At 45.0% G+C, this 26,191-nt stretch overlaps 1 protein-coding gene across 1 annotated transcript in view; it reads right to left on the bottom strand.

The window, feature by feature from the left end:
* The window catches only part of LOC112254721 (coronin-6-like), a 43,183-nt gene that overhangs the window by 9,100 nt on the left and 7,892 nt on the right, over positions 1-26,191 (bottom strand). Inside the window, exons 3-8 of the mRNA XM_024427503.2 lie at positions 14,573-14,695; positions 7,955-8,084; positions 7,697-7,875; positions 3,317-3,436; positions 3,043-3,147; positions 2,629-2,774 (exon numbers count right to left, since the gene is read on the bottom strand). Of these exons, the coding sequence (XP_024283271.2) occupies positions 2,629-2,774; positions 3,043-3,147; positions 3,317-3,436; positions 7,697-7,875; positions 7,955-8,084; positions 14,573-14,695 (803 nt within the window). The remainder of the gene's footprint in view (positions 1-2,628; positions 2,775-3,042; positions 3,148-3,316; positions 3,437-7,696; positions 7,876-7,954; positions 8,085-14,572; positions 14,696-26,191) is intronic.

The following is a 26,191-nucleotide window of genomic DNA, read 5'->3' as shown; positions in this document are numbered from 1 at the left end:
TTAGCTCTCTGTGTACATCCAAGGGTCAGCCGTGCTGTCCTGTTCTGAGCCGTGCTGCCCTGTTCTGAGGTGTGCTGCCCTGTTCTGAGCCGTGCTGCCCTGTTCTGAGCCGTGCTGCCCTGTTCTGAACCAATTGCAATTTTCCTGAGTCCCTTTTTGTGGCACCTGACCACACTACTGAACAGTAGTAGCAGAATGACTTTAGCTTTCCTCCAGGCCTGAGGGCACATACTTTATTGTAGGCTTAGATTGTAGATGTGGCAAATAGGAGTGGCAATATCTTCCACTATTATCCTCAGTCATTTTCCATCCAAGTTGTCAGACCTCGGTGGCTTGTCATTGTTGATATACAACAAAACATGCTCACCTCTTCCACACTCACTTTACAGAATTTTTAATTACAATGCTTGTCTTTCATAATTTGGTCAGATATACTTGGATGTGTAGTGTCAGCGTTTGTTGCTGGCATTTCATGCCTAAATTTGCTAATCTTGCCAATGAAAAAATCATTAAAGTAGTTGGCAATATCAGTGTGTTTTGTGAGGAATGAGCCATCTGATTCAATGACGGATGGACCTGAGTTTGACTTTTCATTGAAGGTGCTCCAAAGCATTTTACTATTATTCTTTGTCATTTATTTTTGTTTCATAGTGTAGTTTCTTCTTCTTTTTATTCAGTTTAGTCACATCATTTCTCAATACGTTTGCCAATCGGTTGTGCAGCCAGACGTATTTAACATTCCTTTACCTCATCCCTCTCAAACATACCATTTTTCAATTCCTCATCAATCCACTGGGATTTAGCTGTTTTTACAGTCCTTTTTTTATTTTATTATTATTTTATTCGCCTAGGCAAGTCAGTTAAGAACAAATGATTATTTTCAATGAGGGCCTAGGAACAGTGGGTTAACTGCCTTGTTCAGGGGCAGAACGACAGATTTTTACCTTGTCAGCTCGGATATTCATTCTTGCAATCTTTTGGTTACTAGTCCAATGCTCTTAGCACTAGGCTACGCTGCCGCCCCAATGGGTGTGTAACAGTATAACTTCAGACCGTCCCCTCGCCCATACCCGGGCGTGAATCAAGGACCCTCTGCACACATCAACAGCATTCACCCACGAAGCATCGTTACCCATCAGTCCACAAAAGCCGCGGCCCTTGCAGAGCAAGGGGAACCACTACTTCAAGGTCTCAGAGCAAGTGACGTCACCGATTGAAGCGCTATTTAGCGCGAACACCGCTAAGCTAGCCGTTTCACATCCGTTACAGGTGCATGCTTATTAATAACTCGACTAAGACATTTCATAAATATATCAAGTGCAGCGTCTGTTTGCTCCTCATTACACACCACAGACCAACAAATATTCTGTACATCAACAACATAGTGTTCACTACAAAACTTCTTACATGACCTCTTATACACTATATTAGGCCCAGCCTTGGGAACTTTGGTTCTCCTAGATATGGCTATTATATTGTGATCACTATGTCCGATAGATCTGGATACATCTTGCAAGCTCATTTCTGTAGCATTAGAAAAGATGTGGTCAATACATGTTGATGATTTCATTCCTGTGCTGTTTGTAACTACCCTGGTAGGTTGACTGAACAGGGTTGCAGGCACTGGTTACAGTTTGAAGCTTTTTTCTTGAGTGGGCAGCCAGTCAATATTTAAATCACCCAGGAAAATATACCTCTCTGTTGATATCACATACATTATCAAGCATTTCACACATTATCCAGATACTGACTGTTAGCACTTCGTGGTCTATAACAGCTTCCCACACGAATGAGCTTTAGGTGAGACAGATGAACCTGTAGCCATATTACTTCAACAGTATTTAACATGAGATCGTCTCTAAGCTTTACAGGAATGTGGTTCTGAATATAAACAGTAACACCTCCACTTTTGGCATTTCTGTCTTTTCTGTAGATGTTATAACCGTGTATTGCTACCACTGTATCATCAAAGGTATTGTCTAAGTGAGTGTCCGAGATAGAATATGAATGTCATCTAGCAAATGATTGATTTCATGAACCTTGCTTCTTAAGCTACATATGTTAACGTGGGCTATTTTGAGCACTTTTCTTCTGGGATGCTTGATTGTTTTCATTGCTTTGCTGGGAAGCTTATCAGAAGTAGATATTCTCATGTTATTTCTGTTAGTGCAGGGTGAGCTGCACACAGTGGACCTCCTACTTGGGCACACCGCCTCAGTGCTAACAGTATACATTTGATTCATAGGCACATGATTACTGCATACAATAGCTGTAGGACCAGCAGAGGCGTTCAGGGCAGTTAGAGGGACATAAATGAGGTTACTTACATTGTGTCTACCAACGCCCCTGGGATAATGTACATTTGCTGAAGCATTATGACAACTCAGCAACACAATGGTAGGGATTATCTAAACTGGGCTTGGGTCATTGATAAGTCATTGTCTCAACTCAGCCTTCCTGTGAAAGGATCCAGGAACCCAAATGATTTAGGTGGATCCCATCTTCCTTATAAAACTTGCTTTGTTTCCAAAAGGTATCGAAATTGCATTGCATATACCTGTGTGTAATGTCCATCCCTGATTGGGAGTGTGTGTGTGTCTGTGCGCGTGTCTGTGCGCAGTTTCCTACCTGGCGATCTCACACTTGCTGACGTCCACCCCTCTCTTAGGCATGAAGCCCATCCCCCTCTGAGGCTCCTTGCTGCTGAAGGTACTGAGGTAGTGGACATAGGGAGGCTCCTCTGTTATCTCAAAGTACCGGATACTACTGTCCCCCTAGATAGGAGGGGAGGAGTGTGTAGAAGAGAGAGGAGGGGAGGTCAGAGGAGGAAAGGAGAGGGGAGAAGAAGGGAGGGGAGAGGAGGAAATGAGAGGGGGAGAGGAGGAAAGGAGAGGAGGAAAGGGGGAAGGGAGGGGAGAGGAGGAAATAAGAGGGAGGGGAAGGGTGGGAAAGAAGAGGGAGGGGAGGATTTACAGTAGTAGTATCAAGGTAATGGATAATACTGTTACTGTTACTGTGTGTGTGTGTGTGTGTGTTTTATACCTTTCCACAGAGGTAAACCATGTTGGTGTCTGGGTCGTAGTACGGTAACAACACACCGTTACTTGTGTCCAACTCCAGCAGTGCAATAGGCTCCTCAAAACTTGTCTGGTAGGAACAGAGCAAAGAAGGACAAGATGAGAGAAGAGGGACGAGAGGAATTCATTGGGCCGATGTTCACTGTCCTTCAAGAGGAATTACGAGTGAGGGTGCATGCATGTGTGTCCATATGTGTCGTGTGTGTGTGTGCTCGTGTGTATTTGTCTGTGTGTGTTACCGGGTCCCACAAGCCCAGCTCTCTCTGACTCATCCTGGTGAAGCCGGTAGTGAACAGGTTTCCGTCTCTGGTAAAGATGGCCCTCATCGGTCGGATCCCGTCGTGTGGAGCCATCCTCTCCTATTGGACCGAACGGACAAGACAGACATCACTAACAGAGTACAGAGCACCCATCAAGGTGGAAAGAGGGCTCATCATGGCTTCTGTGAAAGCACAAGCAGTCCCATTGAGGCCTGCACGATTTGGACTAAATATCTACACTGAACAAAAATATAAACGCAACATGTAAAGTGTTATTTATCTCAAATTTTGTGCACAAATGTGTTTACATCCCTGTTAGTGAGCATTTCTCCTTTGCCAAGATAATCCATCCACCTGACACTTGTGGCATATCTAGAGGCTGATTAAAAAGCATGATCCTTACACAGGTGCACCTTGTACTGGGGACAATAAAAAGGCCACTTTAAGATGTGCACTTATGTCACACAACACAATGCCACAGATGTCTCAAGTTTTGAGGAAGTGTGCAATTGGCATGCTGACTGCAGGAATGTCCACCAGAACTGTTGCCAAATAATTTAATGTTTGTTTCTTTACCATAAGCCGCCTCCAACGTCGTTTTAGATAATTTGGCAGTACGTCCAACCGGCCTCACATTGCAGACCACGTGCAAACATGCCAGCCCAGGACCTCCACATCTGGCTTCTTCAACCGACACCAGCCACCCGGACAGCTAATGTAAGTGTGGTGGCCACTCGATGGCCACTGTCACGCTGGAGAAGTGTGCTCTTCATGGATTAATCCCAGTTTCAACTGTACCGGGCAGATGGTAGACAGCGTAGCGTGTATGGCATTGTGTGGGCGGGAAGTTTGCTGATGTCATCGTTGTGAACAGAGGGCCCCACGGTGGTGGTGGGGTTATGGTATGGGCAGGCAGTCATAAGCTATGGACAACGAACACAATTGCATTTTATCAATGGCAATTTGAATGCACAGAGATACTGTGACGAGATCCTGAGGCCCATTGCTGTGCCTTTCATCCTCCACCATCACCTCATTCAGCATGATAATGCACGGCCCCATGTCGCAAGGGTCTGTACGAAATTCCTGGAAGCTGAAAATGTCCCAGTTATTCCATGGCCTGCATACTCACCAGACATGTCACCCAATGAGCATGTTTGGGATACTCTGGATCGACGTGTACGACAGAATAGGAGTGGGACAACATTTCAAAGGCCACAACCAACAGCTGATAAACTCAAAGCGAAGGAGATGTGTCGTGCTGCATGAGGCAAATGGTGTTTGCACTAAATGCTTGTGTTCCTAGCTCCAACAATGCAGTAATATCTAACAATACACAACAATATACACAAATCAACAAGTAAAATAATGGAATGAAGAAATATAAAAATATTAGATTGCGCAAAAATATTTATATATACACTACATGACAAAGTATGTGGACACCTGTTCATCGAACATCTCATTCCAAAATCATAGGCATTAATATAGAGTTGGTCCCCTCCTTTGCTGCTATAACAGCCTCCACTCTTCTGGGAAGTCTTTCCACTAGATGCTGGAACATTGATGCGGGGACTTGCTTCCATTCAGCCATAAGAGCATTAGTGTTGTTGGGCACTGATGTTGGGTGATTAGGCCTGCCTCAAGGTTGGCGTTCCAATTCATCCCAAAGGTGTTTGATGGGGTTGAGGTCAGGGCTCACTGCAGGCCAGTCAAGTTTTTCCACACTGATCTCGACAAACCTTTTCTTTATGGACCTCGCTTTGTGCCTGGGGGCATTGTCATGCTGAAACAGGAAAGAGCCTTCCCCAAACTGTTTCCACAATGTTGGAAGCACAGAATCGTCTAGAATGTATGCTGTAGCATTAACTGACGTTGCTACCAGAGGCAGTTTGGAACTCGGTAGTGAGTGTTGCAACCGAGGACAGACGATTTTTACGAGCTACATGCTTCAGCACTCGGCAGTCCCGTTCTGTGAGCTTGTAAGGCCTACCACTTTGGGGCTGAGCCGTTGTCGCTCCTAGACATTTCCACTTCACAATAACAACACTTACAGTTGACCGAGGCATCTACAGCAGGAAAGAAAATTGACGAACTGACTTGTAAAGGTGGTAGACTATGTTTGTCTACGGAGATCGCATGGCTGTGTGCTCAATTTTATATACCTGTCAGCAACAGGTGTGGCTGAAATAGCCGAATCCACTCATTTGAAGGGGTGTCCACATATTTTTGTATATATAGTGTATATACTATACAATCATGTACATACTACCTAAATTGCCCCGACCAACCAGTGCTGTCACGTTCTGACCTTTATTGCCTTTGTTTTTTTCACTTATTTAGTATGGTCAGGGCAATGAGTTGACTGGGTCTGTCTATGTTTGTTTTTCAATAGCCTGTTAACAGGTGGCATTTCTACATGTACATACTACCTCAATAAGCCTGACTGGTTCTCAATCACATGTACAGGTGTCAATAAGCCTGACTAACAGGTGTCTGATTGAGAATGTACATACTACCTCAATAAGCCTGACTCAGGTGTCTGGGTATAGCTACATGTTTGTCAATAAGCCTGACTAACAGGTGTCTGATTGTCTACATGTTGGTGGCTCAATAAGCCTGACTAACAGGTGTCTGTATATAGCTACATGTACATACTATTCAATAAGCCTGACTAACAGGTGTCTGTATATTTGTTTCAATAAGCCTGACTTTCTGTATAGCTACATGTACAGTACTTCAATAAGCCTGACTAAAGGTGTCTGATTTACCATGGACATACTACCTCAATAAGCCTGACTAACAGGTTTGTCCATGTACATCTCCTCAATAAGCCTGACTAACAGGTGTCTGAAGAAGCTAGGATGTAATACTACCTCAATAAGCCTGACTAACCAGTGCTACCTACATGTACATACATCAATAAGCCTGACTAACAGGTGTCTGTATATCTGCATGTGTCCCACCACCCACCTGACTAACAGGTGTCTTTTAGCTACATGTACATACTTCAATAAGCCTGACTAACAGGTGTCTACCTACATGTACATACTACCTCAATAAGCCTGACTAACAGGTGTCTGTATATAGCTACATGTACATACTACCTCAATAAGCCTGACTAACAGGTGTCTGTATATAGCTACATGTACATACTACCTCAATAAGCCTGACTAACAGGTGTCTGTATATAGCTACATGTACATACTACCTCAATAAGCCTGACTAACAGGTGTCTGTATATACCTACATGTACATACTACCTCAATAAGCCTGACTAACAGGTGTCTGTATATAGCTACATGTACATACTACCTCAATAAGCCTGACTAACAGGTGTCTGTATATAGCTACATGTACATACTACCTCAATAAGCCTGACTAACAGGTGTCTGTATATAGCTACATGTACATACTACCTCAATAAGCCTGACTAACCGGTGTCTGTATATTGCCTTGCTACACTTTTTTCAAATGTTTTTTACTGTTGTTTTATTTCTTTACTTACCCACACACACACACACACACACACACACACACACACACACACACACACACACACACACACACACACACACACACACACACACACACACACACACACACACACACACACACACACACACACACACACACACACACACACACACACACACACACACACACACACACACACACACACACACACACACACACACACACACACACACACACACACACACACACACACACACACACACACACACACACACTTTTTTTCCCGCACCATTGGTTAGAGCCTGTAAGTAAGCATTTCACTGTAAGGCCATACCAGGCGGGGATACAGCCCAACAGAATGCTCTCAATGGTGCATTTGAATTTCTTCAGTCTCCTGAGGTTATTCACCACACTGTCTGTGTGGGTGGACCATTTCAGATTGTCAGTGATGTGTAAAGCCGAAGAACTTAAAGCTTGCATATGCATATCTGTACTCCCAGTCATGTGAAATCCATAAATTAGTGTAGTTGTCACCCAATGTCACTACTTTGCATTGCCTTATGTAAGGAAGTATGTTGTTTTACTTCACACACACACACACACACACACACTTCCACTGATCGTTTGCTGTTGTACATGTGCTGTTGCCAGTGTCTTCTGTCTGTGTCTTCCATTGTGTCTTCCATTGTCTTTTGTTTTGTTATTGTCCCCTGTCTCCACTGGGGGCCTTTTGCCATGTCGTCATTGTAAATAAGAATCACTCACTTTGAGTACAGAGACTAGGTCTGGGAAACTGTGACCTTTGACCTCTCTGAGACCACCTCTCTCTTACCCTGTCATCTTAATTTCTTCCCCTCCCAGCTCCCCCATTCACCAACTCACCGCGACCACCTCTCTCTTGCGGGGGTCACATACACGGAGGCGTCGGTCTTTACAGGTAGTGCAGAACAGGCTGCCGTTACGGTTCCAGCTGACGTTGTAGATGAGGTCTGGGTGGTCGTCCATGGAGATGAGCGCCTCGCCAGTTCCCACGTTCCATATTATTATCAGGTTATCACTGCCTGGGGGTAGGGCGGGAGGAGTAGGGTGAGAAAGTGTGTGAGTGAGTGCATGATTGTGTGTGTGTGTGTCTGTGTGTACCTGCAGTGAGTAGTATGTTGCGTGCGGTGGGGTGCCAGGTGACAATGCCGACGCGTTTGGAGTGTCCCTCCAGGACCACGATGGGCTCTGATATGGGCCGTGTCCCCATCTGGTCAGGGATCTGCCACACCTGCAGAGGGACACAATATAACTTTATCAACTACAGGGGGACACAAAAAGACATTACACCTATAGAAGGACACAAAATAATGTTCCACCTTGAGGGGGAAAAAAGCTACGTTACACCTATAGGTCGCACCTCCAACACTTGGTCACGTCATGTTGTGAACTTTCTCAAGCCGTGTAGTGCCCAAAAGTCAGGATAAGCCCGGTCATTTTGAACAGAGGCTAACAGATGCTAACGGAGGCTAACACAGGCTAACGGAGGCTAACACAGGCTAACGGAGGCTAATGACCGTTTTGCCTGGAAATACAATAACATTGCTAAAGTAGGCAAATATTTAGTTGGAAATAACTTTGCCCTATTATCATGCCGTCAAATTTACTTCAGACAGATGGCAATGTTGTCATTAGCTGGCAATGTTTGTCAGAAATAGCTGGCTAGGCCTCCCGGGTGGCGCAGTGGTTAAGGGCGCCACCAGAGACTCTGGGTTCGCGCCCAGGCTCTGTCGTAACCAGCCGCGACCGGGAGGTCCGTGAGGCGACGCACAATTGGCCTAGCGTCATCCGGGTTAGGGAGGGTTTGGCCGGTAGGGAAATCCTTGTCTCATCGCGCACCAGCGACTCCTGTGGCGGGCCGGGCGCAGTGCGCGCTAACCAAGGCTGCCAGGTGCACGGTGTTTCCTCCGACACATTGGTGCGGCTGGCTTCCGGGTTGGATGCGCGCTGTGTTAAGAAGCAGTGCGGCTTGGTTGGGTTGTGTATCGGAGGACGCATGACTTTCAACCTTCGTCTCTCCCGAGCCCGTACGGGAGTTGTAGCGATGAGACAAGATGCTACTAAACAATTGGATACCAGGAAATTGGGGAGAAAAAGGGCAAAACATTTTTTTTAAGATATAAAAAAAAGAAATAGCTGGCTAATGTAAGCCTTGCTGGGAGCACGAACATCCGATTGGTCTCTCCTCAATCATAGCTAGCTAGCTAACGTTGTACTGCATCTAAAGTCAATCTGACAACATCACAATGGCAAAAGGTTTTCCTATAATTATCTGTGTCCTTTAGAAATGTTATTGTATTTCCAAGCCACAGTAATGCATTTTTGATTAAATATTCATCAGTGCCAAATGACAATGCATTGAAAAGAATGCTCAGTCGGGCAGCAGTCCTAAAACGAATGTTACAAACAATATTGTGATGAAACGTGCAACCCATGAATAAGGGGACATAATACAATGTTACACCTACAGGAGGCCACAATGGGTGTGTTCGTAAATTCAATCTGGAGCGCGCTCAGAGTGACCTCTGGGTGTTTGCAAATTCAGAGCATTTGCTCTCAGAGCGTTCAGAGCGCACACTGGACGCTTTGGCCGAGGAGTAGCGTTGATCTGAGCACGACAGCCAAGCATCCAAGCTAACTGGCTAAAGTTGGCTAGCTATTTCCAGACACAAATGAGAGAAAACACCTCACTCTGACCATTTTACTCATCCTAGCAGAGCCGGTTAGGCTGTTATCATGTTTTTCAGTGTTGGTGACTAACTGTGCTGCTGGCAACAATTGAATTACAATTTTTTTTGCATTTACATTTACTGGCACCGGCCATATTCAACGGGTGTTGAGCATTTGTAAATTCATCAGTTATTTTGCGTTCCAGGCACAGTTAGATGAGAGTGCTCTGAAATCGGAGTAGATGGCCAGAGTGTATATACGAACTTCACCCAACAATATAACGTTACGCGCCTAAAGGATGACACATAACGTTACGCGCCTAAAGGATGACACATAACGTTACACGCCTAAAGGATGACACATAACGTTACACGCCTAAAGGATGACACAACGTTACGCGCCTAAAGGATGACACATAACAACGTTACACACCTAAAGGATGACACATAACGTTACGCGCCTAAAGGATGACACATAACGTTACACGCCTAAAGGATGACACAACGTTACACGCCTAAAGGATGACACATAACAACATTACGTGCCTAAAGGATGACACATAACAACGTTACACGCCTAAAGGATGACACATAACAACGTTACACGACCTAAAGGATGACACATAACAACGTTACACACCTAAAGGATGACACATAACGTTACACGCCTAAAGGATGACACATAACGTTACACGCCTAAAGGATGACACATAACGTTACACGCCTAAAGGATGACACATAACAACGTTACACACCTAAAGGATGACACATAACAACGTTACACACCTAAAGGATGACACATAACAACGTTACGCGCCTAAAGGATGACACATAACAACGATTACGCACCTAAAGGATGACACATAACGTTACACGCCTAAAGGATGACACATAACGTTACACGCCTAAAGGATGACACATAACAACGTTACACGCCTAAAGGATGACACATAACAACGTTACGCGCCTAAAGGATGACACATAACGTTACACGCCTAAAGGATGACACATAATGTTACACGCCTAAAGGATGACACATAACAACGTTACACACCTAAAGGATGACACATAACAACGTTACACACCTAAAGGATGACACATAACAACGTTACGCGCCTAAAGGATGACACATAACAACGTTACGCACCTAAAGGATGACACATAACGTTACACGCCTAAAGGATGACACATAACAACGTTACACGCCTAAAGGATGACACATAACAACGTTACACGCCTAAAGGATGACACATAACGTTACACGCCTAAAGGATGACACATAACAACGTTACACGCCTAAAGGATGACACATAACAACGTTACGCGCCTAAAGGATGACACATAACGTTACACGCCTAAAGGATGACACATAACGTTACACGCCTAAAGGATGACACATAACGTTACATGCCTAAAGGATGACACATAACGTTACACGCCTAAAGGATGACACATAACGTTACACGCCTAAAGGATGACACATAACGTTACGCGCCTAAAGGATGACACATAACATCGTTACACGCCTAAAGGATGACACATAACAACGTTACTAAAGGATGACACATAACGTTACACGCCTAAAGGATGACACATAACGTTACACGCCTAAAGGATGACACATAACGTTACACGCCTAAAGGATGACACATAACGTTACACACCTAAAGGATGACACATAACGTTACACGCCTAAAGGATGACACATAACGTTACACGCCTAAAGGATGACACATAACAACGTTACACGCCTAAAGGATGACACATAACAATGTTACGCGCCTAAAGGATGACACATAACAACGTTACGCGCCTAAAGGATGACACATAACAACGTTACGCGCCTAAAAGATGACACATAACGTTACACGCCTAAAGGATGACACATAACAACGTTACACGCATAGAAATAGAATAACTAGAACGGTCTTGGATCCTCTAAGCCTGGATATTTGACTGGTAAACTCATGGAGATATGCCATATCTATATTTATGTACAGTGCCTTGCGAAAGTATTCGGCCCCCTTGAACTTTGCGACCTTTTGCCACATTTCAGGCTTCAAACATAAAGATATAAAACTATATATTTTTGTGAAGAATCAACAACAAGTGGGACACAATCATGAAGTGGAACGACATTTATTGGATATTTCAAACTTTTTTAACAAATCAAAAACTGAAAAATTGGGCGTGCAACATTATTCAGCCCCTTTACTTTCAGTGCAGCAAACTCTCTCCAGAAGTTCAGTGAGGATCTCTGAATGAATGAAGGGGATTCGAACTTGCTAGGTCTTCAACCTACTGTAGCTTTTACTTCCTGCTTTGCTCCGATGGGTACACCCAAACATGGCCGCCAGTCCACCCATTATGCCATCATTAACTTGAATGGAGACACCCATTCTATTGTTACAGCTACACATGGACATAATACAATGTTACAGCTACAGGGGGACACATAATAATGTTACACCTACACAGGGACACAATACAATGTTACAGCTACAGGGGGACACATAATAATGTTACACCTACACAGGGACACAATACAATGTTACAGCTACAGGGGGACACATAATAATGTTACACCTACACAGGGACACAATACAATGTTATACATACAGGGGGACACATAATAATGTTACACCTACACAGGGACACAATACAATGTTACAGCTACACAGGGACACAATACAATGTTATACATACAGGGGGACACATAATAATGTTACACCTACACATGGACACAATACAATGTTATACATACAAGGGGACACATAATAATGTTACACCTACACATGGACACAATACAATGTTATACATACAAGGGGACACATAATAATGTTACACCTACACAGGGACACAATACAATGTTATACATACAGGGGGACACATAATAATGTTACACCTACACAGGGACACAATACAATGTTATACATACAGGGGGACACATAATAATGTTACACCTACACAGGGACACAATACAATGTTATACATACAGGGGGACACATAATAATAATGTTACACCTACACAGGGACACAATACAATGTTACAGCTACACAGGGACACAATACAATGTTATACATACAGGGGGACACATAATATTGTTACACCTACACATGGACACAATACAACGTTACACCTACAGGGGAACAGGGGGACACATAATACCATTACACATTGGGACACAAAGAACATTGCTATGACCTAATTCCAGTACTATATCTTAGAGAACATTTTCCCATACTAATTAAATTAAATGTGCTACTCCAACCACCCCCTCACCAATTTGTGTGTGTTTTCAAACATACGCACACACTCTCTCCCCCTTCACACACACATAATCACACTCTAATGATAGCCATGTGAGCTGGCCCAGTAAGCCATGTCTTTTTGTCTGTGAAATCCAAAGGATGACATTACAGCTAAGGCCTTCTTCTCTGGTCACAATGTCAAGCCTGGACAGCTGCTATCTACAGTGGGGAGAACAAGTATTTGATACACTGCCGATTTTGCAGGTTTTCCTACTTACAAAGCATGTAGAGGTCTGTAATTTGTATCATAGGTACACTTCAACTGTGAGAGACGGAATCTAAAACAAAAATCCAGAAAATCACATTGTATGATTTTTAAGTAATTAATTAGCATTTTATGGCATGACATAAGTATTTGATCACCTACCAACCAGTAAGAATTCCAGCTCTCACAGACCTGTTAGTTTTTCTTTAAGAATCCCTCCTGCTCTCCACTCATTACCTGTATTAACTGCACCTGTTTGAACTCGTTACCTGTATAAAAGACACCTGTCCACACACTCAATCAAACAGACTCCAACCTCTCCACAATGGCCAAAACCAGAGAGCTGTGTAAGGACATCAGGGATAAAATTGTAGACCTGCACAAGGCTGGGATGGGCTACAGGACAATAGGCAAGCAGCTTGGTGAGAAGGCAACAACTGTTGGCGCAATTATTAGAAAATGGAAGAAGTTCAAGATGACGGTCAATCACCCTCGGTCTGGGGCTACATGCAAGATCTCACCTCGTGGGGCATCAATGATCATGAGGAAGGTGAGGGATCAGCCCATAACTACACGGCAGGACCTGGTCAATGACCTGAAGAGAGCTGGGACCGACCGACCGATGCTCTATCCCATTTCCAGAACACACAAAGGCATCAGTGTAGTAACACATGGCATCATAAACAGCCAGTGCTGTACATCATTAGTTCACACAAGCAGCCATTACAAGACAGAACCTCTGGTTTGAATCCTACTGACTATATCACCATATGATATCTACTCCTTTAGCTTGATTTCACTGTAATATATACTATATGTGTTCTTTATCACAAAATCCCTTGTTTGCATCAACACGTTCCCTCTTTGATAAAACCAGAACGCAAGAAAACACACACACACACACTTGTCCTTGTGCTGCCCTTGTGATGCAAGGTCTTGGTGGACTGTAGCACTAGGTCTGATAAACCACATTCCTTGTAAACACACACAGACACACGCACACATACAGCTTTGATATCTCATCCCTGCTCATCCTGAGAGGCTCTGTCATCTGATTGGTGGATGAGGCAGAGGGGTATTCAGGGGAGCTGTGTTAACACATGTTTATAAATACCAACCAGCCGTTACCCCAACAACCCCCCCCACACCCCATCCCTCTTCAGGCAGCACCCCTTCCCTCCACCTACCACGCTGTCCCCCTAACACCACCCACCTTTCTATTTTCCCACACACACCAAACCTGAGTTGTTATAAGTGAGGCGTTTAGGCAGGACACCGAGGTTAACACCCCACACTACAGTACTATAATACTCCTCATGGGATCATTACTGACTACGGAGAGTCAGGACCTTTGGTTTAACAGATCATTAGATGAACAGCAGACCAAGGACAGTTCTTAAAAACACTGACAGTTGATACATTATAATGTTTTCCTATGATATTACACACACACACACACACACACACACACACACACACACACACACACACACACACACACACACACACACACACACACACTGCCAGCCTTACCATGGCTGTGGTGTCTTCTGAGCAGGATGCCAGGATGTTGTCGTTGTGAGGGCACCAGTCGATGTCCAAGACGGGCCCAGTATGGCCAGTCACCAACGGGTGGTTCTTATCCAGACGACCCATCTACATCACACAGGACAGGACAGACAGGCAGACAGCATCACATTACACTGCAATATACACAGTGTACAGTCTAGTTAGAAAAACTCTATATTTTAGCAACAGCAATACAAATGTAGAAGTTATGCCCCACATCTTAGGAGAAAGCTATATAATAATGATGTGGTTCCTGAGCTGTTAAACATCTGATCATCTGCACAGCGGGACTGACAACAAAGACTGAACTCAAACCATAACTACACAACGCATCATACACCATTTCACATACTACACTTCTTTATTTTAGCCATGCCTGAAAAACACACGAGGAACATGTGCATTCCTGACCAATGATGTCACTTCCTGTGCTATTTCACCACTTCCTGTTCCGTTAATTTGAACCACGCGTCTCTCAACCCCGTCACACATATACCCACGCACGTATACACGCACACGCACATACATACACACATCCTACCACCCTGAGGTGTGTATTTATAGCAGTCTGATGAGGTGTTGAAACGGGAGTTTTTCTTTTGGCTCGGACCCTGAGCAGGATGGATGGAGAGCAGCACAGATATATATAGACTGACTCTCCAGCCCTCTAATGTACAGTGGGGTCTGAAATGATTGGCACTCTTGATAAAGATTAGCAAAACAGACTGTATAAAATAAGACAGATACTGAATTATATTGTATCCTCAACAAAATGGGGAAATTATATTATTTTATACCAATACCATTTCCCACAGAAAGATATTTTGTTTAACAGGTAATCATTTCGATGCCAAACCCACCACTAGTGGGCGTGGCCAGAGGGCTCTATTTTCATGTCATCTGACCACAGCACTGGTTCCAATCCAAGTCCCAACACCGCTTAGTTAAAACTCCAGGCGTTTACGTTTGTTGGATGACGTGGAAATACAGCTCTTTGGTCAGTGGTGAGTTTGTCGAGATGAGAATGCAGGAAATAACCTCAAACCTACTGTAAAATATGTTGGTGGATCTATGATGTTATGGTCAAGGACATCACAAACTTGACCCAGTACCAGGACATTTTAGCCAAAAACCTGTAAAATATGTTGGTGGATCTATGATGTTATGGTCAAGGACATCAGAAACTTGACCCAGTACCAGGACATTTTAGCCAAAAACCTGGTGGCCTCTGCCGGGAGGCTGGAACTTGGCCACAAGTTGATCTTCCAGCAAGACAATAACCCCAAGCACACATCAAAATCCACAAAAGAAATGGTTAACTGGACACAAAATCAGCATTTTGTAATGGCCATCTCAGTCTCTGGACTTGAAACCTATTGAAAACCTGTGGTTGGAAGTGTACAGTGTAGAACATAAGTGCAGACGAAGGATATCAAGGATCTGGAAGGATTCTGTACGGAGGAATGGTCTACGATCCCTTCCAATGGGTTCTCCAACTCATAAAACATTTTAGGAAAAAGCCCAGTGCCTTGATCCTCACAAGGTGATGCGTTGAAAGGTATTGAAAACAGGGGTGTCAAAAATTATCACCCCTAGCTTTTTGAGAAGAAAAAAAATATTACTTGTAAAACAAACTCTTTCTCTGAGCAGTTGTATTAGTATAATATAATACAACTTTTTTTTAAATAAAATACAATATAGCTCAGTTTTTTTATTTATTTTATAGTCATGTTTTCTCATCTTTATTAAGGGAATTGGACTCCACAGTATAACCATGTCTCTCCCACTCTCCCACTCCTCTTCCCAGCCCTCTAATATACAGTATAACCATGTCTCTCCCACTCCTCTTCCCTCTGTGTCCAGCCCTCTAATATACAGTATAACCATGTCTCTCCCTCTCCTCTCCCCTCTGTGTCCAGCCCTCTAATATACAGTATAACCATGTCTCTCCCTCTCCTCTTCCCTCTGTGTCCAGCCCTCTAATATACAGTATAACCATGTCTCTCCCACTCCTCTTCCCTGTCTGTCCAGCCCTCTAATATACAGTATAACCATGTCTCTCCCTCTCTCCCTCTCCTCTTCCCTCTGTCTGTCCAGCCCTCTAATATACAGTATAACCATGTCTCTCCCACTCCTCTTCCCTCTGTGTCCAGCCCTCTAATATACAGTATAACCATGTCTCTCCCTCTCCTCTTCCCTCTGTCTGTCCAGCCCTCTAATATACAGTATAACCATCCCTCTCTCCCTCTCCTCTTCCCTCTGTCTGTCCAGCCCTCTAATATACAGTATAACCATGTCTCTCCCACTCCTCTTCCCTCTGTGTCCAGCCCTCTAATATACAGTATAACCATGTCTCTCCCTCTCCCCTCTCCCCTCTGTGTCCAGCCCTCTAATATACAGTATAACCATGTCTCTCCCTCTCCTCTTCCCTCTGTCTGTCCAGCCCTCTAATATACAGTATAACCATGTCTCTCCCTCTCTCCCTCTCCTCTTCCCTCTGTCTGTCCAGCCCTCTAATATACAGTATAACCATGTCTCTCCCTCTCCTCTTCCCTCTGTGTCCAGCCCTCTAATATACAGTATAACCATGTCTCTCCCTCCTCTCTCCTCTACAGTATAACCATGTCTCTCTTCCCTCTGTGTCCAGCCCCTAATATACAGTATAACCTCTCTCCCCTCCTCTTCCCTCTGTGTCCAGCCCTCTAATATACAGTATAACCATGTCTCTCCCTCTCCTCTTCCCTCTGTGTCCAACTAGGATATACAGTATTCTCCCTCTCAGTTCCTCTCCTCAATTCAGTATAACCATGTCTCTCCCTCTCCTCTTCCCTCTGTCTGTCCAGCCCTCTAATATACAGTATAACCATGTCTCTCCCTCTCCTCTTCCCTCTGTGTCCAGCCCTCTAATATACAGTATAACCATGTCTCTCCCTCTCCTCTTCCCTCTGTCTGTCCAGTTTTTCAATATACAGTATAACCATGTCTCTCCCACTCCTCTTCCCTCTGTGTCCAGCCCCTAATATACAGTATAACCATGTCTGTGTCTGTACCTCTTCCCTCTGTGTCCAGCCCTCTAATATACAGTATAACCATGTCTCTCCCACTCCTCTTCCCTCTGTCTGTCCAGCCCTCTAATATACAGTATAACCATGTCTCTCCCTCCCTCCCACTCCTCTTCCCTCTGTCTGTCCAGCGCTCTAATATATATATATATAACTCTCCTCACTCTGAAGTGAACAGGATATTCAGTCATTTCAGTTCGCTCCTCAATTCACACACCTTGGTTGGAGAGCGAGGTAGCGGCAGTGTTCCTCTCTTTGTCTCTCTCACTCTCTCCGCCTCGCTCTCTTTGTCTGTCTGTTTTTCACTAATAGATAGACAGGGTGTCTGTACCAGGGTGTCTGTACCAGGGTCTCTGTACCAGGGTATGTGTACCAGGGTGTCTGTACCAGGGTGTCTGTACCAGGGTGTCTGTACCAGGGTGTCTGTACCAGGGTGTTTGTACCAGGGTGTTTGTACCAGGGTGTCTGTAGTAACGCCTCTAGCACTGAGATGCCTTAGATAGCCGCGCCACTCGGGAGCCCGGTAGAGCGAACTTTTGTGAGAATCTCTACGGCCCCCAAGGAATCAGCGATGTCACCTGGGTACGGCAGGTATGGCAGGGTATCCCGCTGGGTACGGCAGGGTATCCCACTGGGTACGGCAGGGTATCCCACTGGGTACGGCAGGGTATCCCGCTGGGTACGGCAGGGTATCCCACTGGGTACGGCAGGGTATCCCACTGGGTACGGCAGGGTATCCCACTGGGTATGGTAGGTATCCCACTGGGCAAAAACTGGTTGAACCAACGTTGTTTACAAGTCATTTCAACCAAAACATAAATGTGATAACGTTGAATCAACGTGGAAAACTGATTGGATTTGAAAAAAGTAAAGGGAATTTAGTATTTTTTTCACCCAACTTTTAACCTAATGTCACAGCCGTTGTTGGTTGAAGAAGGTGAGGACCAAAGCGTAGCGTGGTTTGTGTTCATGATGTTAATATTTAATGAATCAAACTGAACACTGAAATACAAAACAACCAAGTGAAAGACGGAAACGACAACAAAACAGTCCTGTCTGGTGAAGACACACAACAGAAAATATAATCACCCACACCTCAAGGGGGAACAGGCTGCCTAAGTATGGTTCTCAGTCAGGGACAACGATTGACAGCTGCCTCTGATTAAGAACCATACTAGGCCAAACACAGAAATACCAAATCATAGAAAAAAGAACATAGACTGCCCACCCAACTCACGCCCTGACCATACTAAAACAAAGACATCACAAAGGAACTAAGGTCAGAACGTGACAGTACCCCCCCCCCTCCCAAAGGTGCGGACTCCGGCCGCAAAACCTGAACCTATAGGGGAGGGTCTGGGTGGGCGTCTGTCCGTGGTTGCGGCTCTGGCGCTGGACGTGGACCCCACTCCACCATAGTTTTGCCCGCTTCTTAACCCGCCTCTGTGGCGCCTTTCGAGCGGCGACCCTCACCGCCGACCTCGGACTGGGGACCCTAGCAATGGGTCCCGAATGGACGGGAGATTCCGGCAGCACAGGACAGGCGGGAGACTCTGGCAGCTCCGGAGTGAAGGGCGATTCCGGCAGCTCCTGACTGGCGGGCGGCTCCGGCAGCTCAGGACAGACGGGAGACTCCGGCAGCTCAGGACAGATGGGAGACTCTGGAAGCGCTGGACAGACGGGAGACTCTGGCAGCGCTGGACAGGAGGGAGACTCTGGCAGCGCTGGACAGGAGGGAGACTCTGACAGCGCTGAGCAGGCGGGAGCACCTGTAGGGAGGAGACGGAGAGACAGCCTGGTGCGGGGGGCTGCCACCGGAGGCCTGGTGCGTGGAGGAGGCACCGGATTGACTGGACCATGGAGGCGCACTGGAGCTCTCGAGCACCGAGCCTGCATAACCCTACCTGGCTGAATGCTCCCCGTAGCCAGGCCAGTGCGGTGAGGTGGAATAGACCGTACTGGGCTGTGCTGGCGAACCAGGGACACCATGCGTAGGGCTGGTGCCATGTACCCCGGCCCAAGGAGACGCACTGGAGACCAGATGCGCTGAGCCGGCTTCATGGCACCTGGCTCGATGCCCACTCTAGCCCAGCCGATACGAGGCGCTGCTATGTAACGCACCGGGCTATGCCTGCGCACCGGGGACACCGTGCGCCTCACGGCATAACACGGTGCCTGCCCGGTCCACCTCTCTCCACGGTAAGCACGGGGAGTTGGCGCAGGTCTCCTACATGACTTCGCCACACTCCCCGATTGCCCCCCAAATACATTTTTGGGGCTGCCTCTCGTGCCTGTTGCGCTGCAGTGTTCGTGTCGCCAACTCCATTCTCCTGTACCCCTCCTCGCACTGCTCCAGAGTCCCAGGCGGGCTCCGGCACTCTCCCTGGGTCGACCAACCACCTTTCTATTTCGTCCCAAGTTGTCACATAGTCCAGATCTCGCTGCTGCCCGATACCATGCTGCTTGGTCCTTGGTTGGGTGAATCTGTCACAGCCGTTGTTGGTGGAAGAAGGTGAGGACCAAAGCGTAGCGTGGTTTGTGTTCATGATGTTAATATTTAATGAATCAAACTGAACACTGAAATACAAAACAACCAAGTGAAAGACCGAAACGACAACAAAACAGTCCTGTCTGGTGAAGACACACAACAGAAAATATAATCACCCCACACCTCAAGGGGGAAAACAGGCTGCCTAAGTATGGTTCTCAGTCAGGGACGACGATTGACAGCTGTCTCTGAGAACCATACCAGGCCAAACACAGAAATACCAAATCATAGAAAAAAGAACATAGACTGCCCACCCAACTCACGCCCTGACCATACTAAAACAAAGACATCACAAAGGAACTAAGGTCAGAACGTGACACCTAAATCCAATGACATGGTGACATGTATTGTTATTGTTACGTTGAATTCACGTTAGTTGACAACTCAACCAAATGTAAATCAAAACCATACGCTGAACTGACATCTGTGCCCAGTGGCAGTCGCCATACCGTAGCTCAAGACCAACAATGTAAAAGTAGGCTACAAAAAAGTCGAATGAAATAATTAAAATCCAGATTAAAATGCAATGACTGTTTCGTGTATTGAAAGGCTGGTTTTAGGACCATGCAGAGCATCGCTCGGAGGGAAGCTACTAGCCCGTGTGCCTTTATCTCAGCAGTGAGCAGAGACAGTGCTGTGTTATGCACCTGTTACATTCACATTGGACAGCATAGGCAGCACCTCCAATAGGCTAGGGGAAGATAACCGTCCCCCTGAAGTACATTTTATTACATTTGCAAAGATTAGCTATATACAGTGCCTTGCGAAAGTATTCGGCCCCCTTGAACTTTCAGGCTTCAAACATAAAGATATAAAACTGTATTTTTTTGTGAAGAATCAACAACAAGTGGGACACAATCATGAAGTGGAACGACATTTATTGGATATTTCAAACTTTTTTAACAAATCAAAAACTGAAAAATTGGTCGTTCCACTTCATGATTGTGTCCCACTTGTTGTTGATTCTTCACAAAAAAATACAGTTTTATATCTTTATGTTTGAAGCCTGAAATGTGGCAAAAGGTCGCAAAGTTCAAGGGGGCCGAATACTTTCGCAAGGCACTGTAAATACTCATGCATATGCATTAATTCATTCATTAATTCATTCAAAATTCTACACCAGAGAGCATGATTTGGCCACAGGATCATTTGCTTCTTTAATTGCTTTAAATGCGCAATTTGGGCAGCGCGTGGCAAATAGCTGATTGTTGAGTTGCAGCAGGCAGTGGAAAGCAGTTCAATATGCCTAGGCCTGTCACAATATTTATAAATACAATGGTAGGAAAAACATAACAAATGGCTTTTGTTGAAAAGAGAAATACTATGTCTACTTATGAAAGGTAAAAGGTTTATGTTTTTGTCTCCATATGTTATGGTAAATATACGCAATGCAAAAAAACATCTACATTTAAATGGTATTTATATTAATTTGCATACATTTCCATTAATTCCCATATATTCCAGTTAATTCCCACAGAAAGTGTCCACCTCTGAATATTCCCCAAAATGTGCAACCCTAATGACAACAAAGACTTTATTGAAGAATCCCTACTGTTGACCAATCACCGACAATGGGGCGTAGACTTTATTGAAGAATCCCTACTGTTGACCAATCACCGACAATGGGGCGTTGACGTCGGCTCCGAACTCCGTCTTCCCTCAATTAGAAAATGTTGTCTGCCCGAGAAGCTGAACAGTTTGTTTTTGACTCACTGAATTCCAAAACAAACAAAAACGTCCCAAAATGTCATCATGCTACAGTATATGCACAAACTCTTCCGAACTGTTTTGTCTGGGAAGCATGCGGACGCCTTCAGGCAGTGGGAAGTGAAGGTAGGGAAATCCTGCTTCAGGTAACACCTTGCTGTGTGTGGATAGACTGCGAAGAGAGCAAGGCCTGTGCAGAACTGACAGTAACACCTTGCTGTGTGTGGATAGACTGCGAAGAGAGCAAGGCCTGTGCAGAACTGACAGTAACACCTTGCTGTGTGTGGATAGACTGCGAAGAGAGCAAGGCCTGTGCAGAACTGACAGTAACACCTTGCTGTGTGTGGATAGACTGCGAAGAGAGCAAGGCCTGTGCAGAACTGACAGTAACACCTTGCTGTGTGTGGATAGACTGCGAAGAGAGCAAGGCCTGTGCAGAACTGACAGTAACACCTTGCTGTGTGTGGATAGACTGCGAAGAGAGCAAGGTCTGTGCAGAACTGACAGTAACACCTTGCTGTGTGTGGATAGACTGCGAAGAGAGCAAGGCCTGTGCAGAACTGACAGTAACACCTTGCTGTGTGTGGATAGACTGCGAAGAGAGCAAGGTCTGTGCAGAACTGACAGTAACACATTGCTGTGTGTGGATAGACTGCGAAGAGAGCAAGGTCTGTGCAGAACTGACAGTAACACATTGCTGTGTGTGGATAGACTGCGAAGAGAGCAAGGCCTGTGCAGAACTGACAGTAACACCTTGCTGTGTGTGGATAGACTGCGAAGAGAGCAAGGCCTGTGCAGAACTGACAGTAACACCTTGCTGTGTGTGGATAGACTGCGAAGAGAGCAAGGTCTGTGCAGAACTGACAGTAACACCTTGCTGTGTGTGGATAGACTGCGAAGAGAGCAAGGCCTGTGCAGAACTGACAGTAACACCTTGCTGTGTGTGGATAGACACGAAGAGAGCAAGGCCTGTGCAGAACTGACAGTAACACCTTGCTGTGTGTGGATAGACTGCGAAGAGAGCAAGGTCTGTGCAGAACTGACAGTAACACCTTGCTGTGTGTGGATAGACTGCGAAGAGAGCAAGGCCTGTGCAGAACTGACAGTAACACCTTGCTGTGTGTGGATAGACTGCGAAGAGAGCAAGGTCTGTGCAGAACTGACAGTAACACATTGCTGTGTGTGGATAGACTGCGAAGAGAGCAAGGTCTGTGCAGAACTGACAGTAACACATTGCTGTGTGTGGATAGACTGCGAAGAGAGCAAGGCCTGTGCAGAACTGACAGTAACACATCGGGAGCTTTGTCCTCTAGGGAAACACACGAGAACTCAGATAACAACAACATCAAGAGTTCCAGCTGAATTCTTCCCCTAGCAAGGACACTCAACGAAGGGCACCAAACGTTCCCTGTTATTAACACAGAAAGAACAACAAGGCAGCTTTCTTGGAACTCTACTGCTGCGATGCAATACATCTGTTACTGTAATCAGCTAACTGTTAGACAATAAGCTGCCTTCATCACGAGGCAAACACTAATATAAACATCTAACTAAACCTCAAAAGAATGGCAACTATTATCTTACCAGTCTAGAACTTTGTAAATCCTCTAAGTATCTATCTTGTCTTGGCAGGTTTTACTAAACAGGTGGTTAGTTAGTCTGAGCTTGGTGAATCTGGCCCAAGAGAGAAGGGCGAAACGTGAGACTCGGAGAAAGCAGGGGGGGAGAGAGAAGGGCGAAACATGAGACTCGGGGAGAGCAGGGGGAGAGAGAAGGGCGAAACGTGAGACTCGGAGAAAGCAGGGGGTAGAGAGAAGGGCGAAACGTGAGACTCGGGAGAAAGCAGGGGGGAGAGAGAAGGGCGAAACGTGAGACTCGGGGAGAGCAGGGTGGGTAGAGAGAAGGGCGAAACATGAGACTCGGAGAGAGCAGGGGGAGAGAGAAGGGCGAAACGTGAGACTCGGGGAGAGCAGGGGGTAGAGAGAAGGGCGAAACATGAGACTCGGGGAGAGCAGGGGGTAGAGAGAAGGGCGAAACGTGAGACTCGGGAGAGCAGGGGGGGTAGAGAGAAGGGCGAAACATGAGACTCGGGGAGAGCAGGGGGAGAGAGAAGGGCGAAACGTGAGACTCTGGGAGAGCAGGGGGTAGAGAGAAGGGCGAAACGTGAGACTCTGGGAGAGCGGGGGGGGTAGAGAGAAGGGTGAAACGTGAGACTCGGGGAGAGCAGGGGGAGAGAGAAGGGTGAAACGTGAGACTCGGGGAGAGCAGGGGGTAGAGAGAAGGGCGAAACGTGAAACTCTGGGAGAGCAGGGGGTAGAGAGAAGGGCGAAACGTGAGACTCGGGAGAACAGGGGGTAGAGAGAAGGGCGAAACGTGAGAGAGGGGAGAGGGAGAGGGGATTCATTTTCTCTCAGCCTCATGGCAAAATGTGCAAAATAACATGACATTAGCTATAAAATTGCAAATTGCTCTCTTTGCCACATGGCAAAATAAATCCCCCAAAATAATTGTAAAAATAACATTTTTTTTGGGGGGGACTTGCTCGCACCTTGCGGGAGGGTCCTGTGAAACTGCGTTATGCCACTGATTGGAAGTGAACTCTCACACATAAACACAATATTGACTGAATATATACTTTTCAATTGACCTCAATCGTGCTCACACAATGAACGCTGTTCCCATCAGGCATATCAGCTAGACTAGAGAAAGGTAACACACCACTCTGACATTTTAACAAAACACAATCTGGGACCTAAGACTTAGCTCGGACTATAGAAGTTCACTGAGATGTATATATCTGACAACACTCCCATTTGGTAGGCAGTGGCTATTAAGTTAAGTTAGTACTGGTAGTGGCTTTTGAAACAAATCCGAACCATGGATGACAGACGACTTTCAGGATAAGTTCAACAGTCGTAGCCCATCAGAACCGAAAATATAAGCTTGTTTTACTCCAATGTTTGTAAATAAAGTCAATATTTAGCCTCAAAACCTGGTTAAAACTATAATTTTGATATCATGGATGGTCTGTCTATGCATCCATAGTCGTCTATGAATTTGAGCTTGACATCCCTCAGCTTTCTACAGAAACAGAGACAGAGGCTTTTGTTATTGTTTCAACTGCTGATTGTCGCTTGTTTTTGACCTTTGCCTGTATATTTGAACTTATCCTGAAAGTCGTCTGTCATCCATGGTTCGGATTTGTTTCAAAAGCCACATGAGTCAATGGGAATATGTCATTCATTTATACGTTTAAAAAAATGGATGTAGCAATTGCAGAATACCCCTTTAAAACTTCTTATGGCTTGAATCCCGCTAACGGGATCGATATGACAACAGCCAGTGAAAGTGCAGGGCGCCAAATTCAAAACAACAGAAATCTCATAATTAAAATTCCTCAAACATAGAAGTATTTTACACCATTTTAAAGATAAACTTGTTGTTACTCCCACCACAGTGTCTGATTTCAAAAAGGCTTTACGACGAAAGCATACCAAACAATTCTGTTAGGTCTGCACCTAGTCACAGAAAAACACAGCCATTTTTCCAGCCAAAGAGAGGAGTCACAAAAAGCAGAAATAGAGATAAAATGAATCACTATCCTTTGATGATCTTCATCAGATGACACTCATAGGACGTCATGTTACACAATACATGTATGTTTTGTTCGATAAAGTTCATATTTATATACAAAAATCTGAGTTTACATTGGCTCGTTATGTTTAGTAGTTCCAAAATATCCAGTGATTTTGCAGAGAGCCACATCAATTTACAGAAATACTCATAATAAACATTGATAAAAGATACAACTATTATGCATGGAATTATAGATACACTTCTCCTTAATGCAACCGCTGTGTCAGATTTCAAAAAAGCTTTACCGAAAAAGAAAACCAGGCAATAATCTGAGTACAGCGTTCAGACAACAAATCAAGCCATAAAGATATCCGCCATGTTGTGGAGTCAACAGAAGTCAGAAATAACATTATAAATATTCACTTACCTTTGATGATCTTCATCAGAATGCACTCCCAGAAATCCCAGTTCCACAATAAATGTTTGATTTGTTCGGTAAAGTCCATAATTTATGTCCAAATACCTCCTTTTTGTTTGCGCGTTTAGCCCAGTAATCCAAATGCACAATGCGCGATCGCTTAGTTCAGACGAAAAGTAAAAAAAGTTATATTACAGTTCATAGAAACATGTCAAATGATGTATAGAATCAATCTTTGGGATGTTTTTATCATAAATCTTAAATAATGTTCC

The sequence above is a fragment of the Oncorhynchus tshawytscha genome, linkage group LG33 (assembly GCF_018296145.1).
Source record: "Oncorhynchus tshawytscha isolate Ot180627B linkage group LG33, Otsh_v2.0, whole genome shotgun sequence".
Lineage (NCBI taxonomy): Eukaryota > Metazoa > Chordata > Actinopteri > Salmoniformes > Salmonidae > Oncorhynchus > Oncorhynchus tshawytscha.
This window is presented reverse-complemented; position numbering and strand designations above follow the sequence as displayed.